At 33.6% G+C, this 23,316-nt stretch overlaps 2 protein-coding genes across 3 annotated transcripts; one reads left to right on the top strand and one right to left on the bottom strand.

Annotated features, from left to right (window-relative positions):
• Positions 1 to 5,644: 5,644 nt before the first annotated feature.
• On the top strand, positions 5,645 to 6,571 carry LOC123252964 (olfactory receptor 4C46-like). Its single transcript, XM_044682214.1, has one exon. The coding sequence runs from the start codon at positions 5,645 to 5,647 to the stop codon at positions 6,569 to 6,571; it is 927 nt and encodes a 308-aa protein (XP_044538149.1).
• An 8,272-nt stretch (positions 6,572 to 14,843) lies between these two features.
• Positions 14,844 to 15,829, bottom strand: LOC123252963 (olfactory receptor 4C12-like). Of its 2 annotated transcripts, XM_044682213.1 has the most exons (2): positions 15,798 to 15,829; positions 14,844 to 15,759 (listed from the first exon to the last, which is right to left on the bottom strand). In XM_044682213.1, the coding sequence occupies exon 2, from the start codon at positions 15,603 to 15,605 to the stop codon at positions 14,844 to 14,846; it is 762 nt and encodes a 253-aa protein (XP_044538148.1). In that variant the 5' UTR covers positions 15,606 to 15,759; positions 15,798 to 15,829. The 2 variants fall into 2 exon arrangements, with proteins under 2 accessions (XP_044538148.1, XP_044538147.1); XM_044682212.1 differs by lacking the exon at positions 15,798 to 15,829 and having other exon boundaries at positions 14,844 to 15,773.
• Positions 15,830 to 23,316: the final 7,487 nt, after the last annotated feature.

Here is a 23,316-nt window from a genome sequence, read left to right as displayed (position 1 = left end):
ACAATAGTTATCCAAGATAGTATTGTGATAGTTTGTTGTTTGTTTTTTTTCAGGATAGAAAGATGTAGTCATATTGGTAGGCAGTTGGAGATGAACAAGAAAAAAGAAATATTAAAACAAAAGAAAGAATAAAAATCATAGAGTAGACAATCTGTTGAAGGAAATGGTATGGAATGAAATCACTTATACAAGTAAAGGTAAAATCTAGGCAAAAAGTACAGCTCTTTCTGCCTGCTAATAGATTTGATCATAACATCCAAATTGATAAATGCCAGATGAATTGACAAAGTATATCAAAAGTCATCTGGAGATTCACAGTAGTATACTCTCATTAAGCTTGTGTAAGGGGTACATTGGTAATATTGGTATGTCATTAGCATGATATTCCTTGTTATAGAGGACATTATGTTTGTTAAGCCAGATCCTAAAATCCAGGAGGCTTCATCCTAATGGGAATATTTTATTATTCCCCTTCTGGCACAATTAATTGATGCCTGCAACAATACAGAGAGAAAAATGAACTGTCCATTTCTGCATTGTTTCACAAAGACCTTTCCAAAAAAAAAAAAAAAGAAAAAAAAATATATATATATATCTTCTAGGATAAAGTGTTTCTGGCACATTTGATAATTAATTCCTCTGAGAACTTAGTTCTGGGTATAAAAATAGGTCCCTAACTTTATAATCTGCTATTTAATTTCATTTTTCAATGACTAGGTAAAGGAAAATGAAATATAAATATAGATGGCCATTTAAAGCCATTTCTGTCTGTTGTTATAAAGGTATGTATAGATTTGAGGAGACCTTAAAATCTAAATATTTTGAGATGATTTAAATATTATTAGAAGTCAATAATACTGAATAAGGTTCAGTTTTTGTAGATAAAAGGTAAAGGAGATCCAGGATACAAGTAGCCCAAGAAAACCTCCATAAATCACTGACTGACTCTATGATTCAACCATTTTGCCACTATCTTCCAATCTAATGAAAATGTCATCCAGAAAGTGAGGAATCTCTTAAATACATGAGAAAGTTTCCCTATCCATACGTCGGACTAGGGTAAGTTTTACCACCCACATCCATAAGCATCAATGGAGCTGAAACTTGCTCTAATTCATATATTTCATAGTAATCCATTGGATTCAGTTCATGGTTATCAAATGGTTTTAATCTACAGTATAAAAATTTATTAAAGAAGCCTAAAAACAAGGAAAGAATATAGCTTGATGAAATAAAAACAAATGTCCTTGAATTGAAGTGAGTAAAATAATGACATTTTTTTTATCCAGTTTTAGATCCTTCACCTCTCTGAGCCTCAGTTTATTTCCTTGTTATATGAAAATAATAACATTTGCAATGTCAAGTTCTCAATAATTCTCTCATTGTATAAGTGTTATTTATTTGAATTTAGCAGGCAAAGGAATTGAGGAACAAAGATGGCATAAAATGATCAAAGGTAGAGGCAGATGGAGATTCAAGACAAGTCTTCCTATTTTTAGATTGGACCACACTGCCTTTAAAGAACAACTGTTCAATTGGAAAAATCAAAAATTTTAAATCCTTGAAGGATATGGCTATGTGGCACTATGTTCTAATACAATCTAAACTTTGGTATTGGAGATTAAGGTAACTGTAAACTTCTGCTAGATTTTCCCTCTCAGACAATGCAGGAGATTCTTTAGATAATATTTTAAATGCAAATACTTAGTTAATGCCTTTTTTGTACTTGACATTATATCTGCAGTTATAAATTATACTATTAGGGTTATGATAAATAATCTCATGGAAAATTAGCAGAGATGCTATTTTTTTAAAAAATAAGAGGAAACTCAGAGAAGCAAAAACAGGATGTGGAATCACAGAGAAAAATGGCATGATGGATAAAAATCATGCCAGGTAGATTAGGTTAGAGTTTTCTCATTTAAATAGTACTTGACACATATTGTTAACTTCAAATTTTCTTTCTATTTCATATATCTAATTTTGATGAAATGAGGAAAAAATAGCAACAACTACAAAACCTTTAGTGATTTTTCAATGAAGGACAAGAATCCATGAGGACTGTGGATGAGGACAATGAGAAGGGGTGGGTTATTGCAACTGATAAGATTCCCTAACATTTATATCTATTACTTAAGGGAACAGGTTAGAATTTATTTTAAACACCTAAGTGAAACATGTTAAAGTGAGATGACAATCTGTGTGAATAAAAAAGGAAAAATATTTGAAATATTCTGGAGATAAAATAGATATGACCTTGCAGCTAATTGGATGTAGGAGATTTGAGAAGGGGAAAATTCAAGGGCAACTCTTAGATCACAAACCTCATTGACTAGAAACAGGATGTTCATATTAAAAATATTGGTTTCCAGGAAATAAGAGAGAAAGTATATACAGAGATAATTTCCTTTCAATTTTTAGAGTCTATTATACCTATATACATGTAGCATATCAAGTAAGAAATTTCAGGATGATAGTGAAGAAGAAATATTTGTTTATATACATATATGTGAGTTATCTAAGAAGATATGGTACTTGCATCCTTGAAAAAGTGAGACTGTAACGAAAGAAGAGAAGAGGATCCATGTCAAATGTCTGAAGGATAGCCATGCCAAAGAAGCAAGATGAGATTAAAGATCCAAAAAAGGAGATACAGAAAGAAAGGCTTGAGAAGTAATATTAGAATCAAGAAATGACACTAACGTATAGGTCAATATAGGGAGAGAATATCTAGAAGGAAGGAATGGTCAGCAGGATCCAAAGACAAAGAGTTACACATTTAAAGAAGTTCAGATGAGTGAAGGAGAGTGAAAACAAGGATTGAGAAGTGGCTATCTGATTCATGAGTTAAACATTCGCTTTTATAGATACTTAATTGATCCTTCCTGAATGATTTATTTCAGTCAAGCAGTAGAGTCAAATTTAATATGGCAAATTGTAGAGGAGAATTGTAAAAATGTGTGGTGGCAATAATTATGCATGTGTTTTTTCCTAAATGTTATAAGTGAAAAAGAATAAAAATGGAGAAAATTAACTGAAGAGAATCAGAGAATTATATATGCTTTTATTTCTAAAAATTGAGATAAACTTAATCATATTTTAGACAATGAGAGAGGGGGGAGTAAGGGAGGGAGAGAAGAATGATTTCAGTCATCAAACCTACTCAATACAGTAAATTCAAGAAGGATTGAGTAAGGAAAAAATGAAATAATTATTTAAGCAGCAATTATATAGCAGTGATTGTGATAAATGCTTTACAAATAACATTTTAATGGGAAAGAACACTGCACTGGTGGTTTTTGGGATATGATGAGAATTAAACTTCTTTGTGAAAGCCTGGGTAAAAGGAGAGAAAGGTAAGAAAAATAGAGGAATTTTTGAATTGTGTCCTGAAAGGCAGAATGAGGGAAATTAGTATGGATAAACTATTTTTTATGTTTAGTACACTGGAATGAATAGTCTGTTTGGAGTCAGAGAAAACTGGCAGATAGTTCAAATCCTATCTCTACTGCTTAATACCTTAGCAACCAAGGGAAATAATTTAAAATCTTTATCTTTCTTGCTATTTAAATGAAATGAAATGAATGGCTCCCAAGATCCCTTTTAGCAATAAACTTATGATCCTTTCAGTACTTCACAACTTCCAAGATTTTCTCCAAATTTGCAACCTTGAGCTCTGGAACAAATGAATCCCTATTGCAAATTACAACTCTAATGTGTTCTCTAAATAGTTTCACTTAAAGTTCAAACATCCTAACTTCTTTCAATGAATTCTCAAAAACATAAACCCAATCTCCTTTAACCATCTTATTTCTCCTTCTCTGCAAAATTTACTATTTATTAGTATCCTTGTTGAAGGTCAGGTTGAACCAAATGCAATATTTTGAATGGAAATTGTTCCTGGAAGAATCAAAACTGTCCTCTTTATTCCTGTGAGATATGATTATAATTTGATACCATAAATAACATTAGCTTGTCACAGCTCACAGCTAACATGTTGAACTTGCAGATCAACTCTTCAGAAAAAAATATTAGTTAGACAAATATTTATCAATTTTTCTATGTGAAAATGACATTTTAAAGCCAAGAGAACTTTAAATGTATTCCTATTTTATTACAACTTATTTAATTTGGCATAATGTTTTAGTCTGCCAAGAATACGTTGAAATTCAATGATCACAAATGTATTATCTTTCAGTATTCCAGGCTGGTGTCATTTGCAAATAGATTATGTATATCAAATATGTCTTTATACAAGTCAATGATAAAAATATTATACAGTCCAGGACCAACCAGAGATCTCTATGGTTCTTAATGAATACCTCATTCTAAGATGATATTTATTCATTAGTGTTTGCTCTTTGTTTCCCAATATTCAATGAATTCTAAGTCCATCTTAATATACTATCATCCAGGTGATATTCTGTTTTATCTAACAAAATAGAAGGATAGATTTGACTGTTAAAAAAAGTTCAAGGTTTGAAAAACATTGTTTTCACAAGTGTCCACTGAGGGAGCTAATATAGTAATATCATAAATGTATGGCTCGAAGAAACTATTCAAGGAAGGAACTCAAATCCTCCCTATTTGTCAGATGAGAGAATTGAGGAAAAGAGAAATTAAGTGACATAATCAGGGTTATCCAACTAAGTGAAATAATACATAGAATGATAAACTTGAAATCTGAAATTAATTAGTTTAATTTCTGCCTCAGAAACTTAATAGGTATGTTACTCTGGTAAAAATGACAACCTCCTCTTGCCTCAACTTCCCCATCTCTAAAATGATTAGAATAATAGTATCAATTTCACATGGTTTTTGTGAGAGTACTATGAGACAATATATGTAAATCACTTTTCAAACAATAATAAAACCAATATATGGCACTTCAAAAGTACTCTATAAATCCTAACTACTAGGATTATAAGTAGTATGCAACTAAGGAGTTTTAAAACTAGGTTTTCTTAGGGGCAGCTGGGGTAGCTCAGTGGATTGAGAGTCAGGTCTAGAAATGGAAGGTCCTAGGTTCAAATCTGGCCTCAGACACTTCCCAGGTGCGTCACCCTGGGCAAGTCACTTGACCACCATTGCCCACCCTTACCACTCTTCCACCTAGAAGCCAATATGCAGAAGTTAAGGGTTTAAAAAAAACAAAGAAACACAAGGTTTTCTTGACTTCAGAGCCTTTGCCCTTTCCACTACACCATTTGCCTTTTTCTCTTAGTCACTATATATATAATATCATATAAAATTAAAAGGTATAAATTGCCTACTTGAAGTTAGGGGTATTTGGAAAATGAATGTAGTTTTTTTTAAAAACCCTTGTACTTCTGTGTATTGTCTCATAGGTGGAAGAGTGGTAAGGGTGGGCAAAGGGGGTTAAGTGACCTGCCCAGGGTCACACAGCTGGGAAGTGGCTGAGGCCGCGTTTGAACCTAGGACCTCCTGTCTCTAGACCTGACTCTCACTCCACTGAGCTACCCAGCTGCCCCCACGAATGTAGTTTTCTTTGATTCCACAGTCTGTTTCCACATGATCTTTCTAGAGCATAGTCCAATTAAAACAAGATCCCCTTACTGAAAACTTTTTTCTTTCTTTACAGATCAAATAGCTTTTGTCTAAATCCAATATTTCCATGGAATAAATGGATAAAGGAAATAATGTGACTGAATTTATTCTACTGGGTCTTACAGAGAATCCAAAGATGCAAAAAATTGTTTTTGTTGTGTTTTTTATCATGTATGCTATCACAATGGTAGGTAACACACTCATTGTCATCACCATTATCATTGACCCATGTCTGGATTCCCCTATGTACTTTTTCCTTGCCTACTTGTCCTTTATAGATGCCTGCTATTCCTCTGTTAATGCACCAAAACTCATTATAGACTCACTCTATGAAAAGAAAATAATTTTCTTCAGGGGTTGCATGACACAAGTCTTTAGTGAACATTTCTTTGGAGGTGCTGAGGTCATCCTGCTCACTGTAATGGCCTATGACCGCTATGTGGCAATTTGCAAGCCTCTGCACTACATGACCATCATGAATTGGAGGGTGCGTGGCATCTTGATGTTTGTGGTCTGGATAGGAGGTTTACTCCATGCAACTATACAGATGCTCTTCCTGAGCCAATTACCTTTTTGTGGTCCCAATGTCATAGATCACTTTATGTGTGACTTAAATCCTTTGCTTAATCTTGCCTGCATTGACACTCATACCCTTGGTCTATTTGTTGCAGCCAACAGTGGTTTCATTTGCTTGTTAAACTTCCTCTTATTAATGGGCTCCTATGTGGTCATCTTGCGCTCTCTGAAAACTCACAGCTTGGAGGGGAGACGCAAAGCCCTCTCTACCTGTGGTTCCCACATCACTGTAGTTGTTTTATTCTTTGTTCCTTGTATGTTTGTTTACATGAGGCCTGCAACAACCTTTCCTATTGATAAAGCAGTTGCAGTGTTTTACACAATGATAACACCCATGTTAAACCCTTTAATCTACACACTGAGAAATGCCCAAATGAAAAATGCTATCAGGAAGTTATGCAGTAAAAAGGAGACTTTGGTTAACTAGTAAAGGGTTCTTAATGAAGCCAGGAGACTCAATGTCAGGGATGAGAAGGAAAGGAAAAATTTGAAAAGAAAGATTCTGTTGATGAGCAAAAGGAAAACTGAAGGTTATATTTTCTAAAATTGCTACCTAATTTCCATTATTTCCACATTGGAAGCCTTTTCAATATGATTTCTTGAAAAGTTTAAAAAGAGTTCTCTCTTGAGGAATTTATTAAGATCATTTAAAAAAAATTTTAGTACAACCAATTAGTGAATAAAAAGGAGAGAAGAGTCTAATAGTATCTATGAATAAACTTCATTTTATCTTAATTTCTGAATATCTACTTGCCTAAACAAATACAAATGTGATAAGCATCAGTTTCCTTTAAAATTGAAATGTTAATATTGCAAAGTCTTTCATTAACAAAGACCAATTACATTTCACTAATATTTTGTGTGTAATTACTCATGGCATTTAGTAAACGTTTACTTATTGATTGATTGATATGATGTACAAAGTGAAAAATAAAATCAATTTTTCCCCTTGGAAAACTTAAAAAAAAATTTGATGGGGAAAAATCGTGAATATCCAGGAGTAATATGAATGAGACACAAAATCGACATCAAATAATTTTATAGGGAACCCCAGACATTGGGGTTATGTAGGAAAAAACTTATCTCATGTAATAGATGGCACTTGATCTAAGTGTTAAAGGACTCTAGGAATTGTACAAGGTGGAGCAAAGAATTGGTTAAAGGACCTTCAATGGAGATGGGTTGTTTTATAGGAGGGACAACAAGAAAATATATTTTTGGAATGCATAAAATGGGAAAGAGAGTAATGTTGAAAATCAAAGGGCCCAGAACATATCTGTGGGCTTCATTCACAAACACTTCCTCCTACAATGTAAACATTATTCTTTGAATTTGTTCATTATCTTCTAAACCAATCCAACTGTGCAATTCTCTTAGCTTGATTTGTTCACTTAGTCCATACTCTGTTCATAGTGATGGAATGGAAAAGTCTTTTTCAAATATACTGATAAAATCTAAGTAAACCAAAAAGCTTGATTTGTTCACTTAGTCCACACTCTGTTCATAGTGATGGAATGGAAAAGTCTTTTTCAAATATACTGATAAAATCTAAGTAAACCAAATATTCATCATTATCTTCTTTTGTTAAGTAACATTAGTGTCCATATCCATCTAAGTATTTTATTAAAATATTTAATATTTTTCTTGATTTCATGTCAATAAAAATTTTAATATTTGTTTTCTTACAATTGTTTTACAATCCATGTTCTTTCCTTCTCTCCCATTCCTCTTCTTTCCCCAAGAAGGTAGGAATTTTTAAATAGATTGTACATGTGTTATAATATAATACCTATTTCTATATTCGTCATGTTGTAAAAGAAGATATAAAAAGCTCTTACTTTAGAGAAAAATTTATGGAGTATATAAAGTGAGAAAAAGGTATACATTGATATACAATCAGACTCCAACTGCTTCTTTTATGGCAGTGGATATTATTTTTCATCATGAGTCCCTTTGAGTTGTCCTTGATCCTTGCCTTGTTCATAAAATTCATGTTATTCACAGTTGATTATTATAGATTATTGTTGTTACTATGTTTAATATGCATCTGGTTCACTTCATTTTGCATAACTCATATAAGTCTTTCCAGATTTTATTGTGATCATCTTTGTTATTTCTTATGTTATAATAGTATTCCATTACATTCACATACCTCTTCTTGTTCAGTCATTCACCAATTGATGGATATCCCTTCAGGTTCGAGTTCTTTGCACAAAACAAAACAAAGAGACAAGAAGGAATATGATATAAAAATAATGAAAACATTTCTATATTCATAATTTTTGGAAGATATATATGTACATATACATATTATGCTTCAATCTGTATTCATGTTTCTTTGGTTCTTCCTCTGGAAATGGATAGCATTTTTTTTTCCATGAGTCCTTTGGAATTGACTTGGGTCATTTTTTTGCTGATAATAGATAAATTGTTTACAGATAACCATCATATAATATTGCCATTACTATGTACAATATCTTCCTGGATCTCTTCACTTTGTTTTGCATCAGGTCATATAAGTCTTTCCAGGTTTTCCACAAATAACTGTTCTTAATTTCTTTTAGTAAAAAATATTCCATTAAAATCACATACTGCAAATTGTTCATCCATCTCCCAATCAATGTACATCCCCACAATTTCCAATCTATTGCCACCACAAAATGCTACAATGAATATTTTTGTAAAAATATGTATTTTCCCCATTTTTGTTCTCTTTGGGATATAGATCTAGTAAAACTATTGCTGAATCAAGGAATTAAAAGTTTATAGTTCTTTGGACAGAATTCCAAATAACTCTGTAGAATGGTTAGTTTACAACTCCACCAAAAGTGGCTTAATGTCTCAATTTTCCCACTTTCCTTTTCTGTCACATTAAGTCAATTTTATAGGTGTGAAGTGGAACCTCAGAGTTGTTTTAATTTTATTTTTCTCCAATTGCATGTAAAAAGTTTCCAACTTTTTAAAAAGAATATTGAATCTTTTATTCTCTCCTTCCCTTCCTCTCAACCCCTCTCAACCTCCCAATTACACTCCCTTTGAGATGGTAAGAAATTTCACATAGATTTTCCATGGGCAATCATATAAAACATTTTTGCATATTAATCCTTTTTTGTGGAAATAAACTTGAATAAAATAATTAAGAAAGGAAAAGAGAAGTTTATTTCAGTCTGGGTTGAGACTTAATCCTATTCACCCCACCCCTCTCAGATTATATGGCATTTTAAAAACTCATAAATCCTTGGAGATTCTCTTGGATCATTGTATTGCTGAGAATAGTTATTCACAGCTGTTCATCATTCAGCATTCCTATCACTATGTATATCATTCTCTTAGTTCTGCTTATTTTACTCTGCTTTAGTTCATGAAAGTCTTTCCAAGTTTTTCTGAGTTCCTCCTTATTATCATTTCTTATAGCACAATAGTATTCCATTACAATAACATAGTATAACTTACTCAGCCATTTCTCAATTAATGGTAATCCTCTCACTTTCCAATGCTTTGCCTCTGAAAAAAAGAGCTTGATCAAGCCATTATGAAGAGCAAGTTGAGAACTATTCCTAAATGGCTATAAAACTGTGCATGCCCTTTAATCCAGAAATACAATGACTAGTTCTATATTTCTAAGAGATCAAAGGAAAAGGATGTATATGTACAAAAATATTTAGGACAACTCTTTAAGGGTTTCAAAGAATTTGAAATAAAGAGAATGCTCATCAATTGAAGAATGATAAACATGTAGCATATGATTATGATGCCGTAACATTGTGTTATTAGAAATGATAAAAGACAACTATGTGAACTGATCCAAAATGAAGTTTGAAGACCCAGTTCATTGGGTAAAATGATAGTAATATTTAAAGATGATTAACTATGAAAGAGTTGGATCAGTACAATGATTCAAGATGATTCCAAAGAACTAATAAAGTAAGCAATCCTATCCATATCTAGACAGAGAACTGATGAGTTCTGAGTGAAAAATGAAGTATATTTTTCTCTAGTTTTGGGGAATATAGCTAATATGGAAATGTGTTATATATGATTTCATATGTATATTTTACATAATGCTTCTCTTCTTAGCATAAATAGGAGGGATGTGAGACAGGAAGAGAATTTGGAACTCAAAATTTAAAAATAACAAATGTTAAAACATAATACATTTAAAAGGTAGCTGAATAGCTCAGTGGCTTGAGAGCCAGGCCTAGAGATGGGAGGTCTTAGGTTCAAATCTGGTCTCAGACACTTCCTAGCTGTGTGACCCTGGGCAACTAACTTAACCCCCATCACCTAGCCCTTACCACTCTTCTGCCTTGAGACCAATATACAGCATTGATTCTAAGATAGAAAGAAAGGGTTTAAAAATATATTACATTTCAAAAGGACATCCTTATCTTTATTTCTGTATATTGTGATTTGAGTTTCTAAAATTCATGTAGCTTTTTAAAGAAATCTTAGTTTTCAATTTTTAAATATGATATCCTCTATTTTGGCTTCATCCTCCTGGTCCTCTATTCACTTTTGATACTGTTACCCATTCCTTCTTTAGAAAGACTTTCCTTCCTTTGCTTTTATGACTTTATTCTTCCTTCCTTTTCCTCTTCACTATCTTACTTCTCCTTTTTAGTCTCTTTAACTGAAATTTAAGTCACAGTAATTTGGCTGCAAAGTACCCACTGAATAATTCAGAACTATAGTACTAAAAGCTAAAATTCTTATAGTGCTTTATGATTTGCAAAGCACTTTACAAATATGTCATTTGATGCACACAATAAACCTCTGAGATGAGGAATATCCTTTATAACCATTTAGTAGATGAGGAAATTGAGGCAGAGCAGGGTTAAGTAGTTTACCCCAACATACAGCTAGTAATTGTCTGAGGCAGGATTTAAACTCAGTTTTCCCTCATGATTGTAGACCTCATGCTCTGAATACCATGCCATCTGGATGCTTCAAATAATTACTTTGCTATAATTATTACATTCTTTCCCTTATCTTAAACTTGGAGTAACAATAATAACTAGGAAAAAAAAATCTGTAAATATATTTTGTTATGAGCAACTAGAGCAAGACAATTTCCCCTTTAGCATGGTACTAATTTTGCTGATTGTTTGGATCATATCAATGAATCATTTAATAAATCTCATGTACTTGTCTTTTTTTATAATGTAAGGGAGAAAAAAATTAGGGGTTTGCAACTTTGCAAGCATACCAAAAGGTTGGCAAAGGGGTCTGGGCACACGCACAGAACTGAAGGGGCAATTACAGAATCTGGGGAACATATAAGCCCAAGGACTGGAGACCATTGAGAATTTCATTTTCCTGTTTGAACAAGAGAGTGGAGAGTCCATTTCCTGTGGAAGTTTGTAGAAGATTCACCTTACCTGATACCCAGAGATCCTGCAGCCTAACCAGCTAGAAGAACTGAGATCCTGTCTATCCCTGTTCCAGTTAACATCTCCCAAACATCTTTGTGAGTTCTTGATTCCTGAGTCTGAGAATTCATTACTAAGAGCGAGTGAGAACCAGAGCGTGAAAGAACCCTTTTCTTTGGACCAGAGGCCTGCAACCATCTTGGTCTCTGAAGAAGATCACCTAGATTTTAACATTTCTATTCTAACTTTTACCATGAATGTCTTTAATTTGAGGACCAGCCAGCCCAGAATAGATAGTTAGTCTAGGGTTTTTACAGAGACCAGAGTAATAAAGTGTAACTTGAAGATCTTGAAGAAGTTTCCATGAGGAATCTGTAAAGGACTGTTGGAAGGAATATCTAGTTTTTAGAGTTAGAGACTTCCTTTACTGGTCCTCTATCATCTCCTGTTGATTTACTATAAATAAACCTATTTTACTGTTTAAAAGAAAGTAAGATAGCACTGTGGCCTAACAGTGACTCTCAGGCCTACTCAGGCTGGGAGAGTAAGTTTCTCTGCATAGTAACAATACCAACTATATTCAGCCCAGTGAGTCATCTTACTAAACTATTTCAGTTATCTATTTCAATATGTATAAGTATTACTGGATAACTATTAACATTAGAATATGCAATCATATTCTACCTAGGGATTAATTTATATTTTCTCATGTGATGATTGCTTTAAAATAACAGTGATTAATAATTATAATGAAGTATTACAAAGTTCTTTAAGATTTGCAAAGCAATTTATATATGTTAATTCATTTGGTCTTCAAAGGAACTCTGTGAGGTAACACTATTGCTCTATTCAATTTAGAGTGGAAAAAATTGAGGCTGAGAGGATAAGTAATCTTAACACAAGTCCATACATATTGTTGCTTGTCTATATTATGCTTTTGAAGAGGGCTAATGTCATTGCAAGGGAATGTCTTGGCATGCATGAATTGGATTTAAGTGATGCTGAGTTGCATAATCAATAGCCTCACTCTCTGCTTCAGTCTAGTGGCAAGAAAAAAGTTAAGATGATGCAGTGGGATGCAATGGATGACTTTCAAGGTCTGGCCAAGCTCTAACTTCTCTACAGTGCCTGCTTTGACCACCTTCATGGACTCTGGAACACATTTTTCTAGTCTGCTGATTCTGCTGTCACAAGTCTTTGAATACTTAGGGTAGAAATTCCTTTAACTCATTGATGGGTTTATGCACAATTGGTTACCCTTAACCTGGGTTAGCCCCTCTGCCCTGGTAAACCATCTCAGCCATGCTGTTATGAAATGTCCAAAGTACAATTGAACTCCTTACATTCTTAATCCAAATTTTAAGATTCCTACCTAGTGCTCCTCTCAAAAATTCATAATTGATTTTGAACTCCTAAGGCTGATGGTCTCAATGTCCACATTAATTGTTGCAAAAAAGTTATGCTTTCCATTGTAAAACTCTAGTCCTAGATATGAGGGAAAAATCATGTTCCACCAAAGATCCAGACTGAAATGTAAATTTAAAAGTTAGCTTAGCTTTTACTTTTGACCTTTGGTCCTAATCATCTGACCATGTCTTGGTATATATTTTAGAAGAATTAAAAAAATAGTAAGAATACCAGATTCTACATGAGGAATTCAGAGTCCTTTTTTGTATATAAATGCTATCTAAGCATTATCTTTGAATTTCTGTGTGTTTTATGAACAATTTTCCAATTTAATAATGGAAATACTGGTAAGATGGCAGCAGAACACAATACATGACCAAAAATGATCCAGAACAATTAGACAATTATTCAATTGATCCTTTAATCAATAAACATTTATTAAAGTTCTACCATATGTGAGGAGCTGTCCTTAAAAGAAAGCTAAACATACCATCTTTGTCAATAGGTAGTATAGTTTCTAATACAGGAGACAACATACAAATTTTTCATTACATTGATGATATACACAAAGGAATTGGAAGGAAAAATAATAAGAAACAATTGTGATCTTGGAAGGGAGTTCCTTTCTCAACTTCAGACATTACAGGAATGTTAAGTGGAGAAACAGTATGACAGTTTTTAATGGTGTTTCCAAAAACAATAATAAATTAATTTTTGCTCCCAGAATAAATCATGATGTGGATGAAAGGGTATACATATTATAAAAGAGTATGATTCAAGTCAGTAAAGTGAAGGGTTGGTTAAAATATCAGCTGGGATTGGTCATATTGGGACTTGCTTGAGATTGTGATCATTCATATCACCAATCAGGACAACTCAGTGACAGGTCAGAAAACCAAAGTATAGTAGATTATCTCCCCCAACACTAATCTAAAGGAGTGGGATATAGTCTTTAAAGACCTGATGCAAAAAGTACTATCTCAGGTGTAAAATAGAAGTTGTCCAAAGGTAAATGGTAAGATGCCAAAGTGGATGTTATGTTAAAGCCCTATTAAGAGATTTGATAAGAGTCTAACATTAACATTCTATTTTTGCTTATAGTTACATACCACTGTTTTCAAGAGATTTTCATTAAAGTATCTTAAACTATAATCTAGAATTAAAACCCCATTGCCTCAAGTCGCAAGTTGGGAGAGTAGAAACATCAATATACACCAAATTGAGGTAAAATAGGGGCCTCAGGACACATTGCATTTGATGCTGGAGTAGCAGAAAGCAAGAGACATTTTTCAAGAGTTCAGAGTTCAGGGGGCAGCTCAGTGGCTCAGTGGATTGAGAGCCAGGCCCAGAGACAGGAGGTCGTAGATTCAAATCTGGCCTCAGACACTTCCTAGCTGTGTGACTCTGGGCAAAGCACTTAACCTCTATTGTCTAGCTCTAACTGCTCTTCTGCTTTGGAATGAATACACATTATTGATTCCAAGATAGAAGGCAAGGGTTTTCATTTTTTAAAAAAAGTGTTTAGAGTTCAATGAGGGAGGAATTAATCAGACATCACTGTGAGAATGATCAGAAGAAAGAGAACCCACAAACTCACAGGATTATATTGTGTGCCTTTCTATATGAACATTTTAGACCATGAGAGTAATTGCTTATTCCAATTCTTGGATTTTACTTATTGAAAATTTCTGGGTCCACTCATTTCTATTCTCTTCATATACTATGATTAGTTTTTTCAAGATATAGTTATTTGTGTTAGTTATGTGCTAAGCCATCTCTAATCAGATAAGTGAACTCTAACTATGATTAGTGCACTCTATATTTCACTTCCTTTGGAAAAGGATTTGATCACTCCAGTCTGCATGAGGCCTGTTCTAAAGTTGGATCTATGAACATGATTTATTTTCTTCCATACAGTACTACTTATTTATTATGTGAATTTACTTTTTGACTCCAGAGCCGCCTCATAGCATTTTTTATCTCTGTATTCCTGAAGGTGTATATTAAAGGATTTAACAATGGGGATATCATAGTATAGAAAACAGCTACAGCCTTATCTATAGGTAGAGTGACAGTAGGCCTCAGGTAAACAAATATACAAGGCAAAAAGGATAAGACAACTACAGTAATGTGGGAGATACAGGTAGAGAGTGCTTTCCGTCTCCCTGCTAGACTGTAATTCTTCAGTGAGTGTAGAATGACAACATAGGAGGCCATCAAAAAAAGGAAATTTAAGAGACAGATAAAACCACTATTAAGTGCAACAAATAGACCAAGGTTATGGGTGTCCATGCAGACAAGATTGAGCAAAGGGTACAAGTCACACATGAAGTGATCTATAATGTTGGGTCCACAGAAAGGCAGCCAGATTGTAAAAAGAATCTGAATTGTGGCATGGAGAAAGCCCCCTGTCCAAGCTACCACCATGAGAACGACACATAACTTCCTGCTCATAACAGTCATGTAATGGAGGGGTTTACAGATAGCAACATATCTATCATAGGCCATCACCATGAGCAGGATGATCTCAGTACCCCCAAAGATATGTTCCGCATAGACCTGGACCATGCACCCACTGAAAGAGATTACTTTCTTCTTATGGAGGCAATCCACAATCAGTTTAGGAGCTGAGGAAGACGAATAAATTGTATCTAGGAAAGACAAGTGTGCCAGGAAAAAATACATCGGGGAACCTAAAGTATGGCTGGTGGTAATAGTGACCACAATGAGTAGGTTGCCTACTAATGTTACTATGTACAAGGCAAGAAACACTAAAAATATTACTTTCTGCAACTTTGGATTTTGTGTAAGTCCTAATAAGATGAATTCAGTCACATTTCTTCCATTATCCATCTATGTAGTTTAGGCAGCAAACACAGAAGTTTAAGTTGTCTTATCTGCAATGAAAAGAAGAGAATAATAGGATGTCATATGGGCAAGTCCCTTGATCTTGAACAAACGAAGAATAAAACAACCATAATAGTCACCTTTTCAAATAGGAAAGCTTTCCACTGATCAAAGCTTCATTATCTCTAGCTTAATAAATCTCAAGATTAGTAAGCATCATTAGCTATTTCGTTACACAAAACAGCTGTTGTAAAGAACGATCCTAAGATAAATGACAAGTATGTTATACACAATTTAAACATCTCTAAAAGTAGATATGCCTCAAAACACTTTTTAAAGAAAATGTTCATGCAAACAAGCACATATTTGCATGTTTATGTATATGTATATGTAGAATATACATGAAAAATACCTTTGAAAATTTAACTCATCTTGCTAAATACCATTATATCATAAATAAGGAAACTAAGGCTCAGAGAATGTTATGTACCTTACTCACGAAGAGTAACCAGTTGAGTTGAAATCAGATTATACATCTACTGATTCTATTGTTCTCATTCTTCCAACATAACAAACTACTTCTTTTGCTCTCAGAGAATGGACATTTTGGTGAGAGATGCAACGGACAATACAGATTAATAATTGTGGGAGATTTGTGAGAACTGGAACTGGAAGGGTCTTCAGAAATGTTCTTAAAAGTTTGAATCAAATCTTAAACATTCCTTGCAATAGGCATCCTAACTCTATATTCAATATTTGCATTTCCTAGAAAAGGATTTTATTATATACTGAGGTAGCTTGTTCAAAGTGTATTGTCTTTTTTATATTCAATCAACATCACTCCCTCTTCTGCTGCTCATAATTTCAACCCACTGATCATAGTTATACTTTCTAGGGACAACAAAGATCAAGGCTAACATTTAATTTCTGTAAAATTTTATGAGACAATTTAAGAGAATTATCCTATTTTCCTTCCTTCAAGGCCAGTCTTCAGTGCCAAAAGTCAATTTATCAGTTGATTTGTTATAGCTCACCAATAATGTCTTTACTCCTAAACATAATAGTCTTTTCTCAGCTTTCATGATCTTTGACTACATTGCTTTTGTCGTGGTTTTGGTGCCACCTCTGCTTGGGTATTTATTCCTTGATTTATATCTCTGATTTTTCCTGATTCCATTTCATTCCCACCACACCCCTTTGTTCCTTTTTAATCTTCTTTGCTGGCTCAATATGCATTTTACTCTTGAGCTGTTTTTTTTTAATCCTGTCCAATTCTTTTGAAGTTTTCTTGACTAAGATGCTGAAATTGTTTGCCATTTCCTTCTCCAGCTTATTTTATGGATGAGGAAATTGAGGTAAAAAGCTATTTGCCCAAGGTCACATAACTCATGTCTCAGGATAGATTTGAACTCAGGAAGATATTCTCCATGAGCCCAGGTCCACTGTGCCACCTAGTTGACCCTTATTATATACTACTTTTCCTCCAAAGATGGATGGATTTCCAATATTCTGTTCTTGCCCATCTTATCCATCTCTATGTTCTATTTCTTGATAGCACCTTTTACTACTATGGTTTCAAATATCTCTGCAAAGATAATTGATCTATCTGGATATTTTGATTAATAAAGAAATGTATTTTTACTTCTGCTTTACTGGAGAGTAAGTACTGATGAAAATAAGCAATTAAATGTAAAGCTAAAATGGATTTCAGAAAACTACTCCTTTCCCTCCAAATTCACCAACTTATTTTTTTCAGATGAAGAAGATAAGATCCAAAAATAGAAATAATTTGCCCATGGCTTATCTGGCTCCAAATTATACCTGCTTGCCAATATTCTTCCTATTAATCCTGTTCAACACATAGTAATGTGAAGTAGGGCTTATTCAAATACTAGGGGAGACAAGCCTACTATGAAGTGGTTACTCTGACAATGAGATTTATTTTTTTTTTACTTGGCTTGGCTCAAGGGAAGAAAATGTTCTAAAAATATCAACTGTAGACAGTCTCCAGGGTTGTTTAGAAGCCAAAAGTTAACACCTCTAATTTTTTTTTTTTTGTAGATATTTTCTAAGTGTTCGGAGAATCTTTTTTTTTTAAACCCTTGTACTTCGGTGTATTGTCTCATAGGTGGAAGATTGGTAAGGGTGGGCAATGGGGGTCAAGTGACTTGCCCAGGGTCACACAGCTGGGAAGTGGCTGAGGCCAGGTTTGAACCTAGGACCTCCTGTCTCTAGGCCTGACTCTCACTCCACTGAGCTACCCAGCTGCCCCTGTTCTGAGAATCTTAGGACAGCTTAAAATGTTAATTTCTTAACTGCCCTAAGTCTGAAAGGATATCATGTATATGTAGAAAGAATAGAAATATAGTTATTTCATTGAAATTGCTTAGACTAACTAGATTGTCATCTAGAAAAAAGACTTTACTTATAATTTAAATATCAGAAAGCAATACCATATATAGTGAAAACTTGTTTAATTTTCATTTTTACTGACACAAACATCTTTATACCTGGTAAAATATTTCATATTCATTAGGAAGTTTTAACTTCTCGACAATTTTGTTATAGAGAAATTGTTATCCCCATTTTATAAATTAGAGGTCTCAGGTAGAGAGAAATTAAATGATGGAGATTCACAGCTAATAACCATCAAATATCATATTTGAATCTCAGTCCTTCCTGGTTTCCATTCCAGTATGCTTTGCCCTTTTTCAAGTAGCTTCCTCTGAGACTGGGATTAGTAGTTCTTACAATATCTAACATGCAGAAAAACTTACATTTGTTGTCAATCAGATTATATCTTCCAGTATATTTAAGAAGGTCAAGAAAATAATTCATTTCACTTCTTTTTTAAAAAAATGTCATTCTACTTAAATATTCTTGGATTTTCTTTCTTCATAGAAATATCTTCATGTTATGGGCAATTTCTATATAAAGCATGCGGTATACTTTGGAGGGAATACAAGAATAGTTTTATTATGTTTTTTCTTCAAATAATTTTCAATGTATACTATAGAACTAGGAAACCAAGTATTGTTCTTAAAATATTTCCTCTGCTTAGCTTAAAATCAGGGAAAAAATGGAAAATTGTTTGGGATCGCTGTTAAGTATATTCTAGGTCCCTGTGCTGTCCTTTTTTCTCTGCACATTCTACTTGATGACCTCATCATCTCCCATAGGGTCAATTAATATCTCTATAAAATGATTCCCAGATAAATATAAAGTCCTAATATCTCTCCTGAGCTTCATTCCCGCACTACTGACTTCCCATTAGGCACTTTCCACTAGACAGATCCATGGGCATCTTAAGGTAAATAAGTTAAAAATAGATTGAATAAATTTCCTCCCATAACTTACTCCTCTTACGAACTTCTTTTTTTAAATTTGGTTCAGGATAAAATCATTTCAGAAAGTCCTTTCTGGAGAAGAGAAAACAAGAAGAAAGTACTATGTTTTGTGAGGAGAAATGAATGATCGTTGAAGTGGTAAAATAGACGAGGAAGGGTAGAGAAGATCAAAACTCCAGCTCTGTGACTAAAGGCCTACTAAAGAATATTATTGAAGTTGATATTAGAGCAAAAGCATAAATGTCCCTAACTTCATAGTTATAAGGACTCTTTTTCATTGCTAATGAAATAAAATTTTCTCTATAGATACTGAATTAAGGTTTCCACCACCATTCTAATTAGTCAAGTAACTAATAGTAAGGTCTATTCATAGAGCACCACAACATGAATCCAATGTACATTCACAGCATTTGAAGAACACCCTTAATTTATAAGTTTTAGGTCAAAGGCAAAATCATGTCATAAGTGAAGAGAGAGAATCTAAGTGATTCACATAATTTATCACATCTTTCAAAATAACATTCTCATCTCATGGTGGGAAATACAATGTTTATCTGTCAATAAACCCTTGTTTACTGAGTGTCTTATACAGTCCCTTTGATACTAAGATATTAAAATAAAGATTCTTCAGTATAAAAGGAGATGATACTCTTGCTTGAATTTTAAAAGTTACATCTTAAATTTTTTTAAATTTTATATCAATGAAAATGTACTTTCTATATAATCTTCTTTTCCATAATGATAAAGAAAGAAAATAAAATTCTTGCAAACATTAATAGGTTAAAAAATTTAATTTTCCCATTAGTCATATTAAAGGGGGGGGGAAGAGCGAAGTCTCAATCATCACTGAGTCTATAATCTCTTTTTTTAGGAGGTGAATAGCACATTTCATATGAGTCCCTTGGAACCATTCAATACTTCAATATTTTTGCCAATCATTTTGCTCAGTGCTATAATCCTTTCTTCTTATTGTACCTTCCCTAGAGAATCCCTTTTAGACCTACTTAATCTTGAAGATTTTTTCAAATGAAATATTTTGAAAAATTCCAGTAAATATAAAACAAGAAGGATAATAGATTAATTTAACCCTGCTATGAAACTTCTTAGAAAACAAAATTAAAATAAATTTAAAAAAAAAAGAGAAATTCCGGTCTCAATCGGGTTACAATCTAATGGAGAAAGAAAAATAATGAAAAGAAGCTGGTGGAGTATAATTCATGAGCAGGGTGCAGGATTTACTGTCCTCTGAGTGGAGTTGAAGCCAAGAAGAACTACTGATAGAAAATGGAATTGCCTGGAAGGTTGCAAATCATCTATAAAGGAAAATTTTGGAAAGAGTTCAGTGTTTCACCTTCCATTCCTCCAATCCTAGTGGAGAGGTAACTGACAATGAATTGAGAAAATGAAAATATGGTTATCAGCTTGTAGTTGATCAGCTTATCTTGGGGTAGGGGTTGGGAAGTTTGATTCATTGATTTTTAGTCTAAAAGTTGATGTAAAATTAAGGTCAAAAGAAGAGTTAAAGTCTCTCCAAGTTGTTTAACTTTATAATAATATTATCTTATAAATCATTCTCCTGGTTCTACTTACATTACTCTATGATACATATATCTATTTTTCTGAAATTTTTATTCATTCATTCATTCATCCAATAAATATTTATTAAGGACATACTATGTACAAGTCACTATGCTAAGTGATTGGAATATTAAAAGAGATAAAAGAAAACCCTTGTTCTCAAAGTGTTTAAAATTTACTGGGGGGGGAGACAATACACAAACGAATATATAAAAGGCAAGCTACAAACAGAATAAAAATGAAATAATTAAAAGTGAGGAAAACTGGAATTAAGAGAGTTTATGGAAGACTTTCTGTAGAAGTTAAGATTATATTTGAATTTTTTAAATACAGTGGTACCTTGATATACAAGCACCTTAAATCACGAGCAATTTGAAATATGAGCAATCATGCTAAGATTTTTTTGCTTTAAGCCATGAGCAGATATTTGAATCATGAGCTTCTGCCCCTGGGAGGAGCCCAAGTTTGATGACTTAACAGTACAAGTGAGATTAAGGAATCGTTGAGGATTTGACATAAGAGCAAATTGAGCTTCAAGCTTAATCATGGAACAAATTATACTTGTGTGTCAAGGTACCTCTGGTAATATTTTATTTTTCCTTATTATATATAAACACAATTGTTTAACAAACATTTTTTAAAGTTTTGAGTTCCTAATTCTCTCTTTAGATCTGACCCATTTACTCCCTTCCTGGCATTACACCTCTCTGAATTGGTAGGAACTTTGGTATAGATTCAGCATGTGTAATCATGTAAAATATTTTTCCATATTAATTATTTAGTAGAAGAGACTTCAGGTGAAAAAAGAAAGAATGAGAGAAAGAAAGAAAGAAAAAAAGAAAGAAAGAAGGAAGAAGGAAGAAAGAGAGAGAGAAAGAGAAAGAGATAAAGGAAGACAAGAAGGGGGACAGCTGGGTAGCTCAGTGGAGTGAGAGTCAGGCCTAGAGACAGGAGGTCCTAGGTTCAAACCCGGCCTCAGCCACTTCCCAGCTGTGTGACCCTGGGCAAGTCACTTGACCCCTATTGCCCACCCTTACCACTCTTCCACCTATGAGACAATACACCGAAGTTAAGGGTCAAAAAAAAAAAAAAAAAAAAGGAAGACAAGAAGGTAGTGTAAGGGTGAAAAAGGGGTTTTATGGGTTCAGTATATTAAAGATGGTCACCAGAGGATTGAACTATTATCAATCCTCAATTAAGAATAATCTCAAATCAAAATGGACTTTTATGGAAGTTTATTTACATGAGAGAAGAGAGAGAGGAAGAAAATAAGAATCTATCTCGCTAATTAATCCAAGTAGATCTTAACCCTCACCCAAGGGTTAAAGGGCCTGAGGCATGGAGGTGAAGGGAGCAAACTTCATTCACAGAGTCTATAAATGGAAGTTTCTTAATAGAAGTTCAGGAAGATTCAGTCTTTAAACTCACCAGATGGAACAGTCTAGGTCACAAACCAGCAAAGCTCCCTCAGGTCCCCTTCACCAAACCAGCAGCAGCCTCATTCACTCAACTCCCTCTATTAAAGGGGTCATGTATGCATCACTTCCAGTGCCTTCCCCTAACCTACATGTCTAATCACAACAGACACTTTCTCATAGAAAGCATAGGAGGTGCCTCAATTCTGATTGGTTACTCACTCTAGCACACTTGGGTTAGGACCTCCCAGAATTGGAAGGTACTCTCACCTTTGGTGATTAAATCTAAAGATGGGCAGTGTAGACTTAATCAAATTATCACAGAAGGCAGGAAGGAAGGAAGGACGGAAGGAAGGAAGGGAAAAAGGAAGAAAGGAAGGAAGGAAAGAAGGAAGAAAAATGAAACATTATATGCCTCAGGGTTCATTCAGATTTCACCATTTCTTTCTCAGAGGGTAATACAGATGGCATTTTTTCATCATGAGTCTGGTATTGCCTTGGATGACTGCATTGCTGAAAATAACTAGGTCTTCTACAATTATATATCAACAAATATTGTTATCATAGAGTTCAATGTTCTTCTGGTTCTGATCACTTCACTTTGTATCAGTTCATTTAAGTCTTTCCAGATTTTTCTGAAACCATCCTGCTTGTTATTTTTATACCAGAATGTATTCAACCATTCCCTAAATGATGGACAACCTCACAAATTACAATTCTTTTATATCACAAAAATAAATGGAATAAATGTTTTATACAAATAGATCCTTTTGCCTTTTTTGTCTTTTTGGGATACAGACCAAGCAAGATATTGATGGATCAAAGGGTTTAGACAGTTTTAGATTTCTTTGAACAGGGCTGCAAATTGCTCTCCAGAATGGTTAGATCAGATCTCATTTTCACCAACAATATATCAGTGACTCAATTTTCATGTATCCCCTCCAAAATTCATCATTTTCTTTTTTTTTTCTCATATTAGCCAATCTGATAGGTATGAGTTGGTATCTCAGAGTTGTTTTAACTTGCATTTCTATAATCAAAAGTGATTTAAAGAATTTTATATAACTATATATGACTTTGATTTCTTTATTAAAAACAGCTCGTTCATATACTTTGACCACATATCAATGGTAGAAAGACGTTTTTATATAAATAACACTGAGCTCTCCATATACTTAATAATTTAGTCATTTATCAAAGACACCTGCT

The sequence above is a fragment of the Gracilinanus agilis genome, chromosome 6 (assembly GCF_016433145.1).
Source record: "Gracilinanus agilis isolate LMUSP501 chromosome 6, AgileGrace, whole genome shotgun sequence".
Lineage (NCBI taxonomy): Eukaryota > Metazoa > Chordata > Mammalia > Didelphimorphia > Didelphidae > Gracilinanus > Gracilinanus agilis.
The sequence above is the reverse complement of the archived record's forward strand: the minus strand, read 5'-3'. Positions and strand labels throughout refer to the sequence as shown.